General features: G+C 46.8%; 1 protein-coding gene across 2 annotated transcripts in view; it reads left to right on the top strand.

The window, feature by feature from the left end:
* Window positions 1-19,182, top strand: part of LOC146839266 (E3 ubiquitin-protein ligase TRIM11-like) — a 342,111-nt gene extending 322,929 nt beyond the window's left edge. For both annotated transcript variants that reach the window (XM_085651307.1, XM_085651306.1), the window contains one exon: window positions 17,669-19,182. In XM_085651307.1, coding sequence (XP_085507433.1) covers window positions 17,669-18,216 — 548 coding nt within the window. In that variant the 3' untranslated portion in view covers window positions 18,217-19,182. The remainder of the gene's footprint in view (window positions 1-17,668) is intronic.
* The last annotated feature ends 509 nt before the right edge of the window (window positions 19,183-19,691 follow it).

Below are 19,691 nucleotides of genomic sequence, written 5' to 3'. Positions count from 1 at the left end.
GACTCAATAAAAACAGAATTAATAATGTCCTCATACAGTAGCTACGCAGTGATTTACAATACGCCTGTCGTTTCAGCATTTCCCGGGTATTTTCTCTACTCAGGTCCAAGGGATACATGTCAGAGACAATTCAACCGCTTCACCTTGGAGAGGACTTAAACAATCAAATTGCTCGACTGTTTGGGCCTAAGCTTTAATTTATAGTTCTGAGAGTCACTTTGCTCAACAAAGGGAAGTTTTGAATCAGTCTGTGAGGGAGTGCAGGGCACAGTGTCTATATCCGAGGATAGTCCATGAAATTTCTTGATGTGGCTGGAATGTATCCAGCCCTTGCGGCCCTCAACTTTCACGGCTGTTCTTGTGGTCAGCAGGACTAGCTTCGGTGCTTTCCACCTGGGCTCCAACTGGGTCTTGCGATCAAAATTCCTCACAAACACCAGATCACCCGGAACAACGTCATGGGGTTTCACCTCAGTGTTGTCAGGAAAGGCTGCAGCTACCTGTGAACGACAAGATTGTAGTGCAGACATCAAGGAAGCCAAGTAATCTGTTAGCATATCACAGTTAACATCAGTTATTTTACGTGGTATTGGCGTCCCCCACATATTTGGTGGTCTTCCGAAGATCACCTCATACGGGGATAGCCCTGTTCGAGAGTGTGCTACCATTCTTATGTAAAATAGTGCAACTGGTAAGGCTACTATCCAGTCAACACCTTTCTCCTTACATATTTTAGACAATCTGATTTTCAAAATTTGATTATGTCGTTCCACGAGACCTGCTGCCTCGGGGTGTCGGACACAGTGGAATTTCCACTGATATCCCAACAAAAGTGAGACATGTTTCATTAATTCGGATGAGAAAGGCTGGCCGTTATCTGAATATACAACACGTGGTAAACCGTACCGTGGGAAGAATTCTCGGACTAACTGTTTGGCAGTAGTCGGGGCCGTGTAATCTGATACTGGGTACGCCTCAGTCCATCGGGAGAGAGCGCAGACAACTACAAGAACATATTTGAATCCTCGACATCGTTCCATCTGGATATAATCCATTTGGAGCACTTCAAAAGGATGATCAGGAGTCTGGAATCCACCCTGTTCTACGGGAACACTTTTTCCTGGGTTGAACTGACAACATATCATACAGGTACGGACTTTTTGTTTAGCTGCTGCTCGTAAATGTTTATTGAACCAAATGTGTTGAATGCTATCTAGCATAGCTTTCTCTCCTAAATGCGCCGGGCTGTGAATTGTAGCTATAATGGCTTGGACCATAGAGTCAGGAAGAAACCATACAGATTTCTCCTTCGTCATCCATCCCTGATCTGTCTGGATCCCTCCTAGTTCAGTCCATTTCTTTAATTCTTCTGCAGTAGCATGTGTCTGTATGTCAATTACGTCAAGTGCGGGATCCTTAATTGTCATACACTGTGTTGGTGTCTGAACTATTGGCTTTGTCATGTCTAATGTGCGATTCTGAGCAGTCTGTTTAGCTGTTCTGTCAGCTAAATCATTGCCTTGAGAAATGATATCAGTAACCTTCGTGTGTGCTTTACATTTCATAATTGATATAGCAGTGGGTAGATGTATGGCGTCTAACAAGGCATGAATGAGGGGTCCGTGCTGAATGTGGGCACCATGGGAGGTTAAATAACCTCTCTCTCGCCACAGCACGCCGAAGTCGTGTACAACTCCGAATGCATAACGTGAGTCAGTGTATACATTAACTTTCTTATTTGTGGCTTGAATACAGGCTTGTGTTAGAGCAATAAGTTCTGCTGCTTGGGCTGACAAAGTATCTATACAGTTTGTCTCAATAACTTCAGTGTCTGTTGTGACTGCATACGCGGCCACTAAATCTCCTGTACTTGTTCTCATGCACGATCCGTCTACATACAATGTCAGGTCTGGATCTAACAATGGAACGTCTGTCAAGTCTTGTCTAGGTTTCGTCTTTATTTCAATAATTTCAACACAGTCATGAGCTAGTGGGTCTGTTCCAATTACAGGTAAAAGTGTAGCAGGATTCAATGTATTACACCGTCGGATCTCTATGTGTGGTTGAAACAATGTCAGTTCATAACCGGTAAGTCTTGCTATGGTCAAGTGTTGTGTTTGTGTTCGGTTCACAAGAACTTCTACTGCATGTGGTACTTGTACTGTCAATGGATGTCCTAACACTATGGCATCGCTTTGTCTGATTGCTAAAGCTGTTGCCGCCACTGATTTCAGGCACGCGGGCAAAGCCTGAGCTACGGGATCTAATGTACTGGAAAAATAAGCACATGGCTTGCGTGATCCTGCTTGTTCCTGAGTGAGTACTGACAAGGCAGTACCTTCGCGTTCTGTAACAAAGAGTGTAAAATGTTTGCTATAACATGGTGTTGCTAAAACAGGTGCTTGACATAAAGCTTTCTTTAAGCTTTCAAAAGCTTGTGTATGTTCCTGAGTCCAAGGGAGAATAGTCGATGTGGCTGCCTCCTGTGTGGTTAACTGAATGAGTGGTTTTGCTAGAAATGCGTACTGAGGGATCCACTGCCTACAATATGAAGTGAGGCCTATGAAAGCCCGCACCTCCTTTTGTGTCTGGGGTATTGACATGTTAGCAATTAACTGGATGCGATCTGGTGTAAGCTGCCTTCCCTCCTTGGACAGCGAGTGACCAAGATAAATAACTCGCTGGACACAGAATTGCAGCTTAGAAGGAGACACCTTGTGCCCCTTGTCGGCTAGAAAATGTAAAACTGTCAGAGAAGCCTTTTCACATTCGGGTTCGCTTCTCGCGGTGATCAGCAGATCATCGACATATTGAAGCAGTGCAGTATTGACTGGCATGTGGATACTGTCAAGTTCTCGTTTCAGTGCTTGGCTGTAGATGCTGGGGCTTTCTGTGAATCCTTGGGGAGCGCGTGAGAATTTAAAGCTGCGCCCATTTAAACTGAATCCGAACAAATATTGGCTTTCCGGATCTATTGGGACGCTGAAAAAGGCATTCTTGAGATCAATTACAGTAAAGAATGTTGCTTCGGAATCAATTGCTGTCAATAATGATGATATATCGGGGACCACAGGAAATTGTGGCACAATGCACTTGTTTAGTTCACGCAAATCAATAACCAATCGGTATACTGGCGGAGCAGTAGGATCAGTTCGTTTAAGAATCGGAATTATCGGTGAATTACATACATTGGAGTCTGTTTCTACAACTACTCCTTGGGCAATTAGCTCATCAATGATTTTCAGCAAAGCCACTACAGCATCTTGCGGTAACTTGTATTGTCGCATTCGTGGTAATACCACTCCTGCCTTGAGTGTAACTCGGTATGGTGTAATGTTCATGCAACCAACATCAGTAGGGCCTTGTGCCCATAGATGCACTGGTAAAGTCTGCAGTCGGGGATCCATGTCTCTAGACACATAGTGACCTTTAAAATCACGTAAAAACAACCTTACTCCTTCCGGAGAACAACATATTATGGCTCCTAGGGCTTTCAGAGTTTTAATTCCTAACAGATTTTCTGGGCATGATTTAGTAAGCAATAAATCTGTAGTTCGTGTCAAAGGTCCTATCGTAAGTGGAAGAGGCTGTGATACTTCATTAACAATAGGTTTTCCTGAAAAACCAAGGGAAACATTTTGAGAGCCTGAGAGGGGTGCCCCTGGAACTTCACTACGTTTTATAGTTGTTCGACTTGCCCCTGTATCGAGTAAGAATTTTCTATCTTGACCTAATAATTCACTATGTACATAAGGTCCTTCTTGATCTACAGGAACCTCGATAAGGGGTAAGTCAACTTCCCTCTCTAGGCTGGTTCATGCGTAACGCTGATACTCAGGATATTCATACTGTGCAGTCTGATACATTTGTCGTGTTGTGGTTTGTGTGGCAGTAGCAGGCAACGGTGGTGCAGCTGGCACAAACTGTATTGGCTGTTGTGCGGCTGGCATGGCCTGGGAATGCGGCATAGCTCCTTGTTCATTTTGATCTTGTCTGAGTGGCCGTGATCTTTCTTGTGTTTTACCTATGGCGATATTATGCTTTAAAACTGGACAATCGTGTACGTAATGACCTGGCTTTTTGCAATAATTGCAGGTCCCTTTTACCGGTCCTGCTGAATCGGACTGTGTCATACCCTTTTTATGTCCTTCAGCCGGTACTGTCTGAGACACTAGCATTTTCATTTTTGTATCTTTCATACGTCTTTGTTCATGTTCTTGTTCATCTCTAATTCTATTGTGATGATACTGTAACATTTGTAGCATTTGTGACGGAGTGTTACTTTGCCAGGTACTCTCGAATTTCAATATTCTATTCTTTACTGGAGGTAATGCATTTTCTACTAATTTTGTCACAAATAAATGTGGATACGACTCACTACTTGTTTTTATACCACTATTTATTCCAAAACATTTTTCAAATCGGGCATAATAATCACTTGTGTCTTCATCATGCTTTTGTTTACAAGCCGTGATTGCACCCCAATCTTCCTTTTTCGTAGTTAATAAACGTGGCAGTACTTGTACTAGTAAACCTGGTAATGCTTTGACTTTATCCCCGAGCCCTGAACCTGCAGTTCGGGCCTTTTCTTCCGTTTCTAATGCTGTCCAATCTATCTTTTGGTCTCCCACTTCCCACTCTTTTTCTTTCAGTTTTTCATAAATGCCAGCAGGTAAGAGCACCTTTAATATCGTCATAATATCAGGATAGGTATACTCTCCCATCAGTAACATGTCCTTAATTTCTCGGTGGAAACCCGCTGGGTCTTTGTCATGACTTGGTACTACTTTCTTCATTTCTAACAATTCAATTTTTGATATGGGTGTGTATACAAATACACGGTGAAACTGATTGTCTTCGCCTTTTATTGGGTGCACTTCTCGTAAGGGATTTTGTCTATCCATATAATACGGCGTTCTTTCTCTGCGGGGCAGCGGGAAAGAATCCGGACTTACAAAAAGGACATACTGTTTACGTGACACTAATATTTCTTTAATTAACTTGTTACTAGAACCTCTCCATCTGTTCGTGAGTAGTTCCGTTAATATATCAGGTAAAGGACCAGGGTCAGCATGTTGGCTCTTATATAATATAAGGAGTTGCTGAATCATATAGATTCCAGCTAAACGTTGTTCATCTGCACTGAGGTTAAAAAACGTGTGTGCTACGGTCTCATCACCGTATTTTTCAGGACTGTCAATCCAGTGAACGGCTGATCTGGCTAATTCTTGCTCATCCATGGAATCGAGGAGGTGGTAACCCCTTCGTTCTCGTAGTATTTTATCTGCGGCTTGAAACAAATGTTCAGGAGACTTCAGATTTATTACAGGCGTCGGATACGTTCTGCTATTATTTGGACATACAGAGTGTATGGGATCAGAAAAGCATCTAGTATTATCACAGGATCTTCCTCTGCCTACGTAGGCTATGGTCTCTGACTGTCTTGCGGAATTCCCGGATTCGGACACTTCATCTTGCTCGAACTCGTCTGTTTCCAATCTTTCCTCATGAATACGTTCTATTTCTCTACGGATTTTTCGGCACATGGCTATTATACAGTTTTTCTTATCGTGTCTCCCTTCTGATATATTCTGGCTCCATCTTGTAAGCATAAGCATTGCATTCGGGTCTACCCCCGGACGGTCTTGATTTCTGATCACACAGTTTATGAGGAAACGTAACAGTTCCCCCTGTATCTCTACTTTCTGGAATTCCATAGCTCTGTTAATACATTCTGGGTCTCGCCCTGTTTGGACGAAATGATATATTTTATCTAGATGCGTAATCATTCCTGGTAACCTCGCTAAATACTCTGCGGCTCGTCTGATACGTAATGATGCCAGGACCATTTCGTCCTCTTTACCGACCACCGGATCATATCTACAATCTATAAGGAGTTCCTTAAGCGTACGTTCACTTACGAATTTGGGTGTACGTGAATGCGCTGATTCTTGAAAAACAAGTTTATTTATTCTAGGTGGTGTAAAGGTATTGCTAGCACCTCCCGTGGCCCCATCTGGGGTGTCGGGTGTGAATGGATTCGTCGAACGTGACACAGCAACTATAGGTGTCGATACCACTGTAGAATCGATTGTGGGGACAGATGCGGAAACAGATGTGCTTGCCGGAGCTTGTGTCGGGACTTGCTGTTGCACGGGGACAGATACCTGATCCTGACGTTGAACCCCTCCGCCAGACGATCTATGTGGTGCGGGGTTAGCATACTCGGGAGCTGCGTCATCTAGATATGAGGAAAGAAAAACATCTTCTGCGGTTCTTGGATGCCCTTTTGGATGTACCTTAATTGGAAATAACGGGGGTGGCAAGTCTTTTGGCATCTCTGGAACAGCCTTAGGTAGTCCTTCGGCTAGGAGGGGATACATACCTTTCATAAGAGCATTTCTTTGTCTATCTATTTGTTCTGATTTCACTCGGATACCTTCCTCAATTAATAGATTTTCTTGAACTTCCTTTGAACTTTCTTTACTCCTCTCTTCTTGTCTACGTGCTTTTTCTGTACGTCTATGAGATTCTTTACGCCATAACTCAACAGCGTCTTTCTGTGACTGTCTGACTTTTCTTTTCCATAACTCTTCCTCCACTTTCATGATGCACTCTGCATCCCAGGTTCCCGCTGCGGGCCACCTTTGACTTTCCGGTAATCCCTTGGTATAATCTACCCATAAATCAAGAAATAATATGGCGTCTAAGCCATGCTTGTGATACATAAAATGCCCTGGAGTGTCCCTAGGAGGAATAGGAACTGCTTCTTCAAGCACCCCTTTTCTGGTAGTAATCTGTCTTAACTTCGAGAAGAGCGGCATCTTGACAACTGATCTGATACTTACTCTTGAACTCACTTAATACGAAAAAAACACAATAATGAACAGTGAACAATGAACAATCATTCATACCACAATATGCAAGACATTTGAACACTTTAAACATTAAACATTAAACATTTTTTAAAAATGACCGACAATGATGACAGTCTGCATAACTAATCACCAAGCTGAATTCTTGACAATAACTGAATACTTCGGAATACTTGATATACTGCTAAACAGTACATATACACTGCTAAACAGTGCAGACCGGATTTGTGTACCCAAATCCGTCTTGACCGGCACAACCTATGTGCGCGTCAACACGCCTCCCCGGCGATGGTACTCACCGAGTAGCTCCTTGAAACGGAAGGCCTCAGAGAATGAACGGGACTCGATGACTGCGGACAGCGGACCCTCTGGACATCGGGATTTCGAAAACCTGGTGGGCCTCTGTATACCTCGGATCTTGCTCTCTCAGCTAGGCTCTGGTCGGGATACTTCGCACTTCTCACCGCCTCGTCTGGGTTGATCGCAGCCTCAGTCGCCCCCGCTTGACCGGAGGGAGCTACAGGAAATCCTGCTGGTACGCGTTTATGGTCCGTCCAGCTGTGGCAGGAGACCGGGCCTGCAACGCACCGCCGGCGCGTGAGATGAGAAAGTGTCCCTGTTCGGGCGCCATTATGTGGTAAATATTCTTTTTACCTTGACTGAATTTCATACGGAATCTAAAATAAAGTAAAATAGCTCAGAATAACAAGAGGCAGAATCCGTGGTATGAGAGATTTTCTGAATGGGCTTTATTCCAAAATGGCCGACTCGAGTGGCGGCCTTCAGGTTCCGTCACCACGAGGGTTCAGGAAGTGAAGTACAGTACTTTATTGACAAGAAGTAACTTTTATAGGTCATACATTACAATGAAACGAATGCAAAAGGCGTAACAATTGATAAGGAAAATGACATAGTAATACGTAATTGAAACTAGGCGTAATAAGGAGCAAAAAAGAAACATGATTGGCTCTGATTATCATACATAGGTGGATCTATAAGATAATACTTGACATAGATGCGCGCGCAGCAGTATGACGTGTGATTGACGTGCAACTAGGGGGTGAAGGGGACTTGACATTTAGCTCTACATGTGGAGACGAGAAGTCTGGGGGGTCAAGTCAACCTAATCCCAAATCATATCTAACATCCTATGTTTAGAGAACTATGTTATCCACAAGGAAGGACTCTCGGACAGAATCTATTCTATACTGACTGTGTGCGCGTGTACAAGCGTCTGAATGCCTATATGAGATGCGAGGGGCAGAAAACTTTCCATGGCAACAGGGCTATGAATTACTTGCAGGAGGACGGAAAGGCTGAGTCCTTTGCTTGTGAGCTAAAGGAGATGTTTACCTAAATCACTAGACAGGAATGCATCGGCTGAAGAGCAAAGTAGATAATCTGAAGGTGAAATACAGCTTCTTGGCAGGCAGGCGAAACTGGCCGAGGCAGGCACTGTTAGCTGCACAGGGAGTAGGACAAAGTTCATGGATACAGATGCGAGCTCAAGCTGAAGCTGTCAGAGACAGAGAGCAGGGAGAGGCTTTGAGGACAGAATCGGGCCTACTTGCCTGAACTGTAAAAATGGAGTAACTTAGCCATATAAAGTCGGTGGCCTTTCATACTTAGGAATCGAATATCCAGCCCATTGATGGCGGATCTGACAGAGAACATATTGACGGTGGACGCACATATGTTTGCGTCTTGGAAACTGGAACTGGAGGGAACATACATGTACTTGTGACATGCACATAGAACCGTTGGGGTCCAAGATAGGGGACATAACTGATCAGGAAAATCCACATTTCCACAGAAGTCAAAAAGATTGTCAACAAAAACTGGAGGATCTTAACACCCGGATCACTGAACTGGCCAAAGCCAAGATTTGCCAATAAAAGGACTAGCAACCTAAAAGACATCCTAGTCCACACAAGACCGCCACAACCAATGAGAAATAAACCCATCCCGAGACTCTGGGATCTACCCCCAATTGTGGGACACTTTCCGTGCGGCTCATGCTCTGTATGCAATCTAACCAATGTTATAAAAATGATCCAACTGCTACCCAATTTAAACTGGACTATGAAACACCACACTAACTGCAACTCCACACATGTAATTTATATGATTACATGTCCATGCACCCTACGCTACATAGGGATGACATGCCGCAAAATAAAACCGAGAATCTGTGAGCACAGGAGTAATTTAAAGTGCAAAAAGAGCACCACAAAGATGAGTAACCATCACTCAACACTCAATCAATGACCTCAAGTGGATAATCCTGGAAACTCTACAAAACAAGAGTCATAATGCAGAAAAGATAGTCTTTGAAAAGGAACTGAGATGGGTCCACCGCCTCAAAAGAAACACACAAGGCCTCAATGATAATATTCCATGGCTGAGTTTGGGGAGCTAAACCCGTAACATGAATCACAAAGTAGAAATAGCCACATGAGTAAAAAAACATCCCAAAAAAATTCAGTAAAAATGGTCTTCAAAAATTAATAATAACCTCTTCATAATAAGTACAAACCCTGACCCTAGTAACCATGACGATTACTTTCTAGTCTTTCTCCCTTTTCTATCCTCTGATACAAATTCACCCTGGTTCCCTCGGCCAATCATATCCAGGTTGCCAAGGGAAGAGCCAGCACAAGTCGCGCTGCACCCTGCCGAAGGTACTACACGAGGAGCCTCGAGGAAGACATCAAAACCGTAACGTATTGTTGTTGTGCCACGAATAACAGGGAGGACGCTGGTAGGTGGTGATAACAGCGTGTAGTTTTATTCCACAGAATTACAACATGTAAGTCCGATATTATGGCCCACGAGGAGCGGCGAGGTCCGCTCGCCGCCAACGCTCTCCGTCCCGTGTCTCCACCGCCCTCCGCGTCACGGAGCCGCCCGTCCCGATTGGACGGGGCGTCACGTGACACAGAGGGAACGAGACACTAGACCGTACAACATCTCCCCTTCAACAATATAAACAGCCAAACATTAATCATGTCATAACAAAGTCTTCAAAGCGCTTGGGCGCCCTAACAGATCTGGTAGGCCTCCTAGGAGTCACAAACCGAGGTTGCCCCTCGGCGCATGGCGTGCTACTATATCTGGTACCCTCCTGGACACCCTGGTTGCCTTCGCACTCTCGCACGGACTTCGTTCCACCACGCCCACCGGCACCACTTGTCTCAACTCGCACCTCCTCATGACATGCTGATTCTCCTCTGCTAGCTCTGTCAACAGGCGGGGTGTGCAACCAACCATTATCCGCCCGTTCACTCCTGCTCACAACCTCGTACTCTTGCCACTCAGGTACACTATCGTCATTCCTGGACCCACTCGCACGGCCTCCATTCATAATGATGTTTTCCTGGCCTGCTTTGAGCTTGACGATGTCATCTTTGCTTCTCCATCCTCCACTTTCCAAACACACTGCCCCTTTCCTGACCTCCCGCACACGTACAAGAGTTTGAAAGACTGACTCCCCCTTCATCACCTTATGCGGCTTCTTTACTAGGACCCAATCTCCCTGTTCCACCTCCTTTGCTTTGGCTCTATTCACGGTATCAGCGTACTTTTTTGCACACTCTTGCTTAGCCATGATTGGCTCTCTGACTCTCAGCGTCTTCTCGTGTACACCCTCCGTGTCTTCTCGTACATCATACCACTCGTTGTATTTGGGGGTAAGCTCACTGGTGCACCGTCTCCCCCTCATCAAATAGAAAGGCATGTGGCCTGTAACGGCATTTGGAGTGTTGTGGTAAGTGTGCACCTTGTCCGCGAGAAACATCTTTACATCCAAATTGGACGCAAGGGCTAGCTGGATTCCCTCTTTGAGGAACCTGTTCATTCTCTCCACCTGCCCATTGCTCTTCGGGCTGTACAATGGGGTCTTCTCCTGCTTGATCCCCGAGTGGGCGAGAAAATCCATCATCTTCTTGGATACCAGCTGGGTGCCGTTATCAGATACCATGACCTCCGGTTGCCCTTCTTGAGCGAAGATTTTTCGTAGCACTTGAATCACCCGGTCCGTGGTAACCTCTCGGACGAACTTGTACTGTATCCACTTGGAGTAATAGTCGGTGATCACGATGAGAAATCTGCAGTCCTCCGGCAGCAGTGAAAACGGGCCCGCGAAGTCGATGGCGACCTTGCTCCATGGGCCAGCCGGAATCTCCACCCTCTGCAGCTCCCCTCTGCTGGTCTTCCAATGCTTGTCCGCCTTCAGACACTGCTCGCACCTGTCTATGAAGTCGCAGACGTCGCTGGACATCCCCGGCCACCAGTAGTACATTTTCAATAGATTCTTGGTCGCTGTGCCGCCAGGGTGACCTTTGTGGGCAATCCTTATCAGTTTGCCCCTGAGACCTTCCGGAGGGACGAACAGCTCATGCCGTTTCAAGAAGCCATTCTCGAGGGTGAGTTCCGCACTCACCTGCTGGAAGCTCCGGAGGGAACCGTGTAGATTCCGCACGGGAGGCCAATAGGATGTAATGTGGCCCATCACTGTGCGGAGAACCACGTCCTTCTCCTGAGAAGCGAGCCACTCTTCTTCAGATATGGAACCTTCGCACATCGTCGTGGCATCCACCAGGGCCACCACACACTCCGTATCGTCCAGGGACCCACCATCGTCCCCTGTCACGGGTAGGCGTGACAGGCAATCCGCCCTGCAGTTGAGGCCACCCTTGATGTGCCTGATCGTGAAGTGGTATTCCTGCAGCTTGGACAGTAGGCGCAGCAGCCGCGAACTGGCCTTCCCATTACCACGGCCCTCGCCGGCCATCATGTAGATCAGGGGTTTGTGATCCGTGACGATTTCGAACACCTTGCCCCACAAGTAGTTCTTCAGTTTCTCCACCGCCCAAACGCAGGTGAGCGTCTCGCGCTCAATGGTGCTGTAGTGCTTCTCGGCATCGCTCAACGAGCGGGATATGAAGGCGATGGTATTCTCCTTCTGCCCGTGGAACTGGCAGAAAACCGCCCCAATGCCCTTTGCACTTGCATCGACCGTGACCACATTCCGCAAGTCCTTGTTGTAAGGCTGCAGCACCGGAGCCTCTGCGATACCCCTCTTGACGGCCTCGAACGCCGCGTCCTGCTCCGTTGCCCACGCGTACTTGACATTCTTCCTCAGCAAGGCCCTCAGTGGCTCCACCGTGGTCGCGTACCCCTGCAGGAACTTCGAATAGTACTCACTGAGCCCCAGGAAAGACCGCAGTGCGTCCTTGTCGCCAGGGCACGGAGCTTCTCTGATCGCCTTCACCAGGTCCTCTTTAGGAGCAATCCCATCCGGGGTCAAGACATGCCCCAAGTATTCGATCTTGGATTCCATAAATTTGCACGTGTCCTTGGAGACTGTCATCCCCTTCTCACGCAGAACCTCCAACACCTTGCCCAACACCACCAGGTGCTCCGCTTCGTCCTTAGTGTGAATCAAGATATCGTCCTGGAACGCTTCAACCCCCTCCATGTCACAGAACAACAGATCCATCAACTTTTGAAACACCCCCGAAGCAGAGGCAAGTCCGAAAGGCAGCCGGACATACCTGTACGCCCCAAACGGAGTGACAAACGTGGTCAGCTTCTTAGAGCCTTCGGTGAGGCAGACCTGGTGGTACGCGGACTTCAGATCAATCAGGGTAAAGAATCGGGACCCGGACGTCGACGCCAAAATGTCCTGAATGTTGGGCAGCGGGTGACAATTGACCAGGATGTTGTTATTGAGGGAACGTAGGTCCACGCATAGCCGGATGTCTCCAGATCTTTTCTTCTTCGATACGACAATCGCGGACACCCATTCCGAAGCACCGGCACCTTCAATCACCCCTTCATTCTCCAACTTGTCCAGCACAGACTTGAGTTCCGCCCTGACAGACAGGGGCACAGTCCTGACCTTGTGCTTGATTGGCATCGCCCCCTCCTTCAGCTGAATGTCGTGCACGAAGCCCTTCACACATCCTACTTCATTTGCGAAGACCGAGCTGAATTTTGCAAGAACTCCGGACAACCCACCCGGTTCATCGTCCGCCTGAATAGAATTGACCCAGTCAGCTCTGAGGACAATGGGGTCCGCTGCCCCCGGGATTAGCATCACTCCCAACTTTGCCAGATCCTTCCATCCCACAAGGCTTCTCCCTTTCTCGGCCACGTAAATCTTAGTATTGATGGCCCTCCCCTTGAAAGTGAGGGTATCGGGAAAGTACCCTTTCATCACTATATCCTGCTCCCCAAACGCTTTCGGGTTTACATCCGTCACCCGCAATTGCACATCGTGCCACATCGCATCAAACGTAGTGTCGGAAATCAGGGTAATAGGGGAACCTGAATCAGCAGTGAACGGAAGCTCAACAGAGCCGATCATTACGGAGCCTATGGGCCCCTTCACTCGCCCATCCTCAGCATCAATCGAGAGCACTATATCCCCAAGCGCCTCGAGATCACCTTCGCTCACAGAACTCACTTTCACACTGCTAGCAGGCTTCCTGGTCTTGCATACAGCAGCAAAGTGGCCCACCCTCTTGCACTTAGTACATTTCCTGCCAAGCGCAGGGCAAGCCTTACTGTCCGCCAGGTGATCCAGCGCTCCGCACCTGAAGCAAGCGAGCGGCTTCCTACCCGCCCCTTTATCATTCGCCCCTCTGTCAGGAGGCTTCTGGGCGGATTTGCTCCTGTCCTGCACATAAAACACATTGGCAGCGTGGCTAGTCTAGGCAAGTTCCTCAGCGGACACCAGGGATCTCTCGATGGCCTTCGCAATGGCCACCACCTCCTGAAGCGTAGGATCGCGGCATGTCAGCAATCGTTCCTGCACTTTCTTGGAGTGGCAGTAGAACACCACCTGGTCTCTGATGTAAGTGTTTGTCATGCCCGCAAATTCACAGTCTTGGGCCAGAACGCGCAAGCAGGCAATGTATTCCTCAATAGGCTCCCCCTCTTCCTGCTTCCTAAGCGCGAACTTGTGGCGCCCCACCATGATGTTGGTCTCTTCAGCATACTGCAGCTCCAACCTCCTCACCGCCTCCTGGAACGCGTTGAGCTGAGTGGTAACACCAGGCGGATTCACGAACACAGGCAAACTGTCGAAGACCTCTTGCCCAGCCTTCCCCAGCAGTCCGAACAGCAGCGCCTTCTTCCGCTCTGCCGAGTACCCCGTGCCATCAATGGAAACAATATAGTTCTCGAAAGCCCTCAACCAGCTTTTCCACTTCATGCATGGCTTGCCGGGAACCTCCAAGAAGAGAGGCGGGACACAAATGTTGCCTCCGTGCGCCATTTTGAGCGCGCCCGGCACACGTGGCGCGGACGGCAGGCTCACCCACGCAGCAGCAGGACCCAAAGCCTTGACAGTACGTAAGCACGAGGAGTGAGGATCAAGCAAGGCGCAGACACCGCCAGGCGAGACCCCACAGCAACAGAAAGTACCTGGCACTCAGGGCCGGAGACAGCAGCAACAGGCAGAAGCACGAGGCAAGGAGGCAGGCGAGACAGGCAGCAGGGCAGTCACTAGATGCAGCAGGGACGGACTTCAGCAGCAGACGCCCACGTGGGAGGACTCCGCTTCAATCAGCAAGAACAGGAGGGCATGGAGAGACACTCGTGGGCCCCGCTTCCGGAACCCTCGTCACCATTTGTTGTGCCACGAATAACAGGGAGGACGCTGGTAGGTGGTGATAACAGCGTGTAGTTTTATTCCACAGAATTACAACATGTAAGTCCGATATTATGGCCCACGAGGAGCGGCGAGGTCCGCTCGCCGCCAACGCTCTCCGTCCCGTGTCTCCACCGCCCTCCGCGTCACGGAGCCGCCCGTCCCGATTGGACGGGGTGTCACGTGACACAGAGGGAACGAGACACTAGACCGTACAACAATTGTCCACACCCTGGACCTAATTGTATTTTTTCAACCTCTTCCCTTAGCAGACAGTAGTGCTCACTGGCAATCTGAGGAAGTCCGCACTGGAGGACTTTCAGGTGCGCCCGTTATTTTAACACCACACGCAGCGTAATTTCAGAAAACCGCGTCACCCGCCTCTACCGCGGGTTCAATCACAGCTGCGCAGCCCGGCGTCGCAGGCGCACGGGCGAGCGATTAAGGCTTTCCAGCACCCAGAGGAGGCCCCTAATCCCATCCACCAACCGCAGGCTTTAACTAATCAGCGTGATTAAAATGAAGGCGCTTACGGCTTGAGGCATATAAGCTTTTAGTCATCCGGCACCTCTCGAAGAACAGCACTAACACTGCATACTAATATATGAGGTAGTCCACAACCCTTACGAGGCACACAACCCCACCACTATGCGCTCGCTTTAATATCCACAGCGCGTCATAACCAAGCCTAACTCCAGCTTGGGGCACATAAGCAAAACCTCATCTGGCTTTGCCTCCACTGGTAGAACGGCAATAACCCCAGCGTTCCCTGTATATGTCTGCAGTGTCCATTACCACAAACGGACTCCCACTGAAGATCGAAAGCTCTCTAAACTCCCAATTCCACCACATCACGCACAGCTAAATCTATACAGACTCGCACCCACTAATCAATTAGTGTTACCTGAACATAGAAGATTACAGTACTCATACTAAGAGCGCTGACATCCAACCACTAAAAAAGAATCTAAGACTGACATACGAGTTGCAATACGCCGGACAGGATGCACCTTTTAGAGAATTGAAAATTTGCCAAACTTAAAGATGTACCATTTTATAGTCAACTTGAAAATGTGCTACTCGTACCCTCTGAAAGACTAGCCATTTCTGAGTACTACTGAATGTAAAGAATTGCCTTTTCATAGTTACTTAGTTTCTCACAATTTCTTCATTGAGACACAATTTAGGCCCATGTACACAATGTTAACTTAACATTAAGAGACAGCATGTGTATTTTTTATGTTTTTTATGCTTTTCAAGCTTTTAAAGATTGGAAGCATGACATCCCTATATGTTTTCTTCCCCCCACTTTCTTTCTACAGGTACAAATTGACCATTAGAAACGGGAAAAGTATACCCCAATTTCAGTAAAACTGTAACAATAAACAGAATTCACATTCTACACAGGTCCTGAAGAAAGCCCCCCGACCCACCCGGGCAAACGAAGGGCTGAAACATGTCGACCTTACCTTGGACTTTATAGTGCGTAAGACTGATAATAAGTCTACACACGCACAAAATTGGTTTTTAAGACAATCTTGAACCTAGACCATTAAATAATTTTTAACCTAGGTTAACATGATTTTTTAACATTACACTTAACTTCACCTCACCATAACACATTCACCACTTATTACTTTTTCGTTGATCACTACTGCAATAACCAGTGGTTCTCCTCCGTATGGAGGAAGCATACATCAAAAACTAAACCCTATGATGATGCTGTCACGTTTTTAACATAGGGCGGAGAACCAAGATATACCGCCTCACGATTTGAGTACGTGAATGAGGGTGTTTTATTGACTATCTCAACGAATGTTACAGACCCTGGTTACTCAGGTCAAGTGATCCATTCCTAACTGATTTTGAAAGTTCAACACTGACATCAGGCTGCAATGTCAGCCCCGGGAAGTTTTTCAAGGGGCTACTTAAGTAGGTGGCACAATAAGTGCTGCAGGCCCACTTAAAGCATTTAAATTACCAGCCCTGGATTATTGTATACCACTTTACTAGGGTCGTATAATTAAATTCAATATGCCAATGAGGTGTAAGCCAATATTACTATGTTTTAGGGAGTGAGCACAATCACTTTAGCACTTGTTAGCAGTGGCAAAGTGCACGGAGTGCTGAGGCCTACGAAAACAAAGTCAGAAAAATAAGAGGGGTGAAGGCAAAATGTTTGGGGGAGTACCGGACCAATTATGTCAGGTCTAACACAACTGAAATCTAAAATATAACATACAAGGATCGACAAAAGACAATAAAAATCAAACAACCATAGGCAAAGATATAAGGTCTTGCTGTTTTGTGAGAAAGTAATAACTCTCAGTAGCTAATTGCAAAGAAGCCAGCGAGGAGGGTATACAAACCAGAACTGCTGCTCTACCTGTAGTCTTCGCAAGAACCGCATGGCGAGGAAAGCACTAGAGAGTTTGGTGATGCACATGACGGCTTCAAACAAGGAATCTGTAACTAACAGATTGCCTAAAAATACAACACAAAGTGGGTGAATGATAAACTCACCTTCCAAAGGCCAGGTAGGCGCTGCTGTCTCAGGAGGAACTTGGAAGACTTCAAAGCTGAACAAAGGCTCTTCAGCAAAAAAAAGGAAGGGAAGACTGACCGGTCTAACAAATATCATATGGCAACACACCAACCATCATATGTCCACACAACTTACATTATGTATCGCCCTAAGCAAATTCATCCATCCATCCATCCATCTCATATGTCCTCAGAAACATACAACCTTTGACCTGTAGATGTAGATGCCATACGCTTCATTCTGTTATGTTATTTATCATTTGTTGAACTCATTGATACCCATCGGGTTTTATGGAATTGAAAGGTGCTAAAAGTTTGAAAAAGATCTAAGAGGAAAAGGATGGGACTGCTTTATTTGCCATCCAAGGACGTTCATCCCTCTAAATTAAATCACATGTGAAATGTGACTAGCACGCTCAGAGACTGGGCGAGGAGTTAATGTCACTTTTATTAGCTGGGTGTTACTGCTTTACAATTTGTTTAATGTTTTCCAGCTGCTATGATTGGCTGGCTGCAGACCGCAATGATTGGGTGAGGTGCTGTTGGTGGTGCTGTGATTGGATGACTTCTCAGCCATACTTCTCTGTTTTAGGTCCGGTGACTCTGGATCCTGACACTGCCAATCCCCACCTCATCCTGTCGGAGGATGGAAGAAGCGTCGGCTATGGAGGCACCGCTCAGGATCTACCCTATAATCCACAGACATTTGAGTTTTTCCCCTTTGTACTGGGGAGACAGAGACTGAACTCAGGCAGACATTACTGGGAAGTCAGAGTTGGTAACAAGACACGATGGAGTCTGGGGGTGTGCGATGACTCTGTGAGACGGAAGAGTGAGGAAACAGCATCACTGGACAAGGGATACTGGATAGTGTCTCTTTTGGATGGTGCATACTTGGCTTCCACCACTCCCCTCTGGACCACACTGACGCCATGCAAGCATCTCAATGCAGTAGGCATCTTTGTGGACTGTGAGGCTGGCGAGCTCTTGATGTACAATGTGCAGGATAGATCTCTGCTCTTCACCTTCTCTGGGTGTTCCTTCCCCCCTGTCCTGCGGCCGTTCTTCTGTCCATGGAACCAAGATAAAGGGAAAAATGTGGCTGCATTGTGCATCCTCTCAACTATGCAGCCTGTTTGAGAGTCACATTTGGGGACAACGGGAAGCGGCAAAAAACTTTTGGGGTCTTAAGTCTTGGTCCTGTGTTAAGGGAAGGATTTTCAGGGAAGAGGGATCATGGGGGGCAGAGAAGTTCTTATTTGTGTTTTGTGTTCTCTGTCTTGTGTTGTGAGGCTTCACCACCAGATGACTGAGAACGGATAGTTATTATTAACCCCTTCCCTGTGGCGGTAATTCCGCTGCGGTGCCGGGATGTAATTAGGGGGCGTAAATTAATAGTAAGGGAAAGTACAAGTGAAATCCAGACAACCCCCTGAGATTTAACACAAAACTGTATGAGTCACATTGAATAGACATAAAACAGACGCGACTCCAACATAGCTCAGCCCATTTGACTTGGGATCTTGCAGCCCCTTGGGTAGAGGGCATTTTGTCGGACACTACCGTCTGTTTCTCTTTATTCTATATATCTATCAGAGGACACTTATGCACCAGTAACTCAGTCTAAGTGCGATAAACCGATTACACCTCCTGTATTTAGGTTTCCTACTGACCCTCCTTACTCTTCTCAGTTGACAGCGGGTAAGGGTACAGGATGTGCCCTTCAAATGCCCTTCACTTGTGGCAGCAGGTGAGGGTACATGATGTGCCCTTCGAATGCCCTCCACGTGTGGCAGCAGGTGAGGGTACATGATGTGCCCTTCGAATGCCCTCCACTTGTGGCAGCAGTTGAGGGTACAGGATGTCTCCTGGTGTCCTTTGCATGTGACTGCAGGTGAGGGTACAGGATGTCTTCTTCTGATGTCATTTGCATGTGACAGCGGGTGAGGGTACAGGATGTCTTTTTTTTTTTTTTTTTTTGATTCTCATCTGCCGCTTCTTCACCCTTTCATTCTTTGTAGCACCCTAGGGTGTGTTCATCTCATTTATGAAGAAAGTTTATTGCTTACTAGAAGGCAAAGGAATAAAAATGCTGACGCCCAAGCCAATCCTTCCAACGCAAATTTTTCTCCAAGAGATTCAAAGCAGCTTAATCATAGGACCTTAATTTTACATCCTAACAAAAAAAACATCCCTCTTTTTAAATACTTTATATCCCTAGCCATCACCCATAGTGCTTCAAAAATAGAGTCCAAAATCCATGCTTCTTTTTATAATGACCTGCCATATCCAGTTTACCTATAGCTCTCATAGTTCTAATCCAAGACAGATCCGTCGGAGGATCCGGAGAAACCCAGAGTTTACAAATTTCCCTTCGGGCCAGCAAAATAGCATAAAAAACCAACTTAGTACCATCATCCAGGCCCTTACCTTGTAAGTCCAGTCTTCCTGTAATAATCGCTTCAGGGCTTACCTTAATACTCCGCTTTAGCACCACTGACAGACGATTACTTACAGCATCCCAGAAGGCCTTGATAGCCGGGCAAGTAACAAACATGTGGATATCGTCCTCATTGAGGCTGTTGCATTTAGGACATCTTACAATTCCACCATCT

This window comes from Triturus cristatus, chromosome 4_1, assembly GCF_964204655.1.
Source record: "Triturus cristatus chromosome 4_1, aTriCri1.1, whole genome shotgun sequence".
Taxonomy (NCBI): Eukaryota; Metazoa; Chordata; class Amphibia; order Caudata; family Salamandridae; genus Triturus; species Triturus cristatus.
This window is presented reverse-complemented; position numbering and strand designations above follow the sequence as displayed.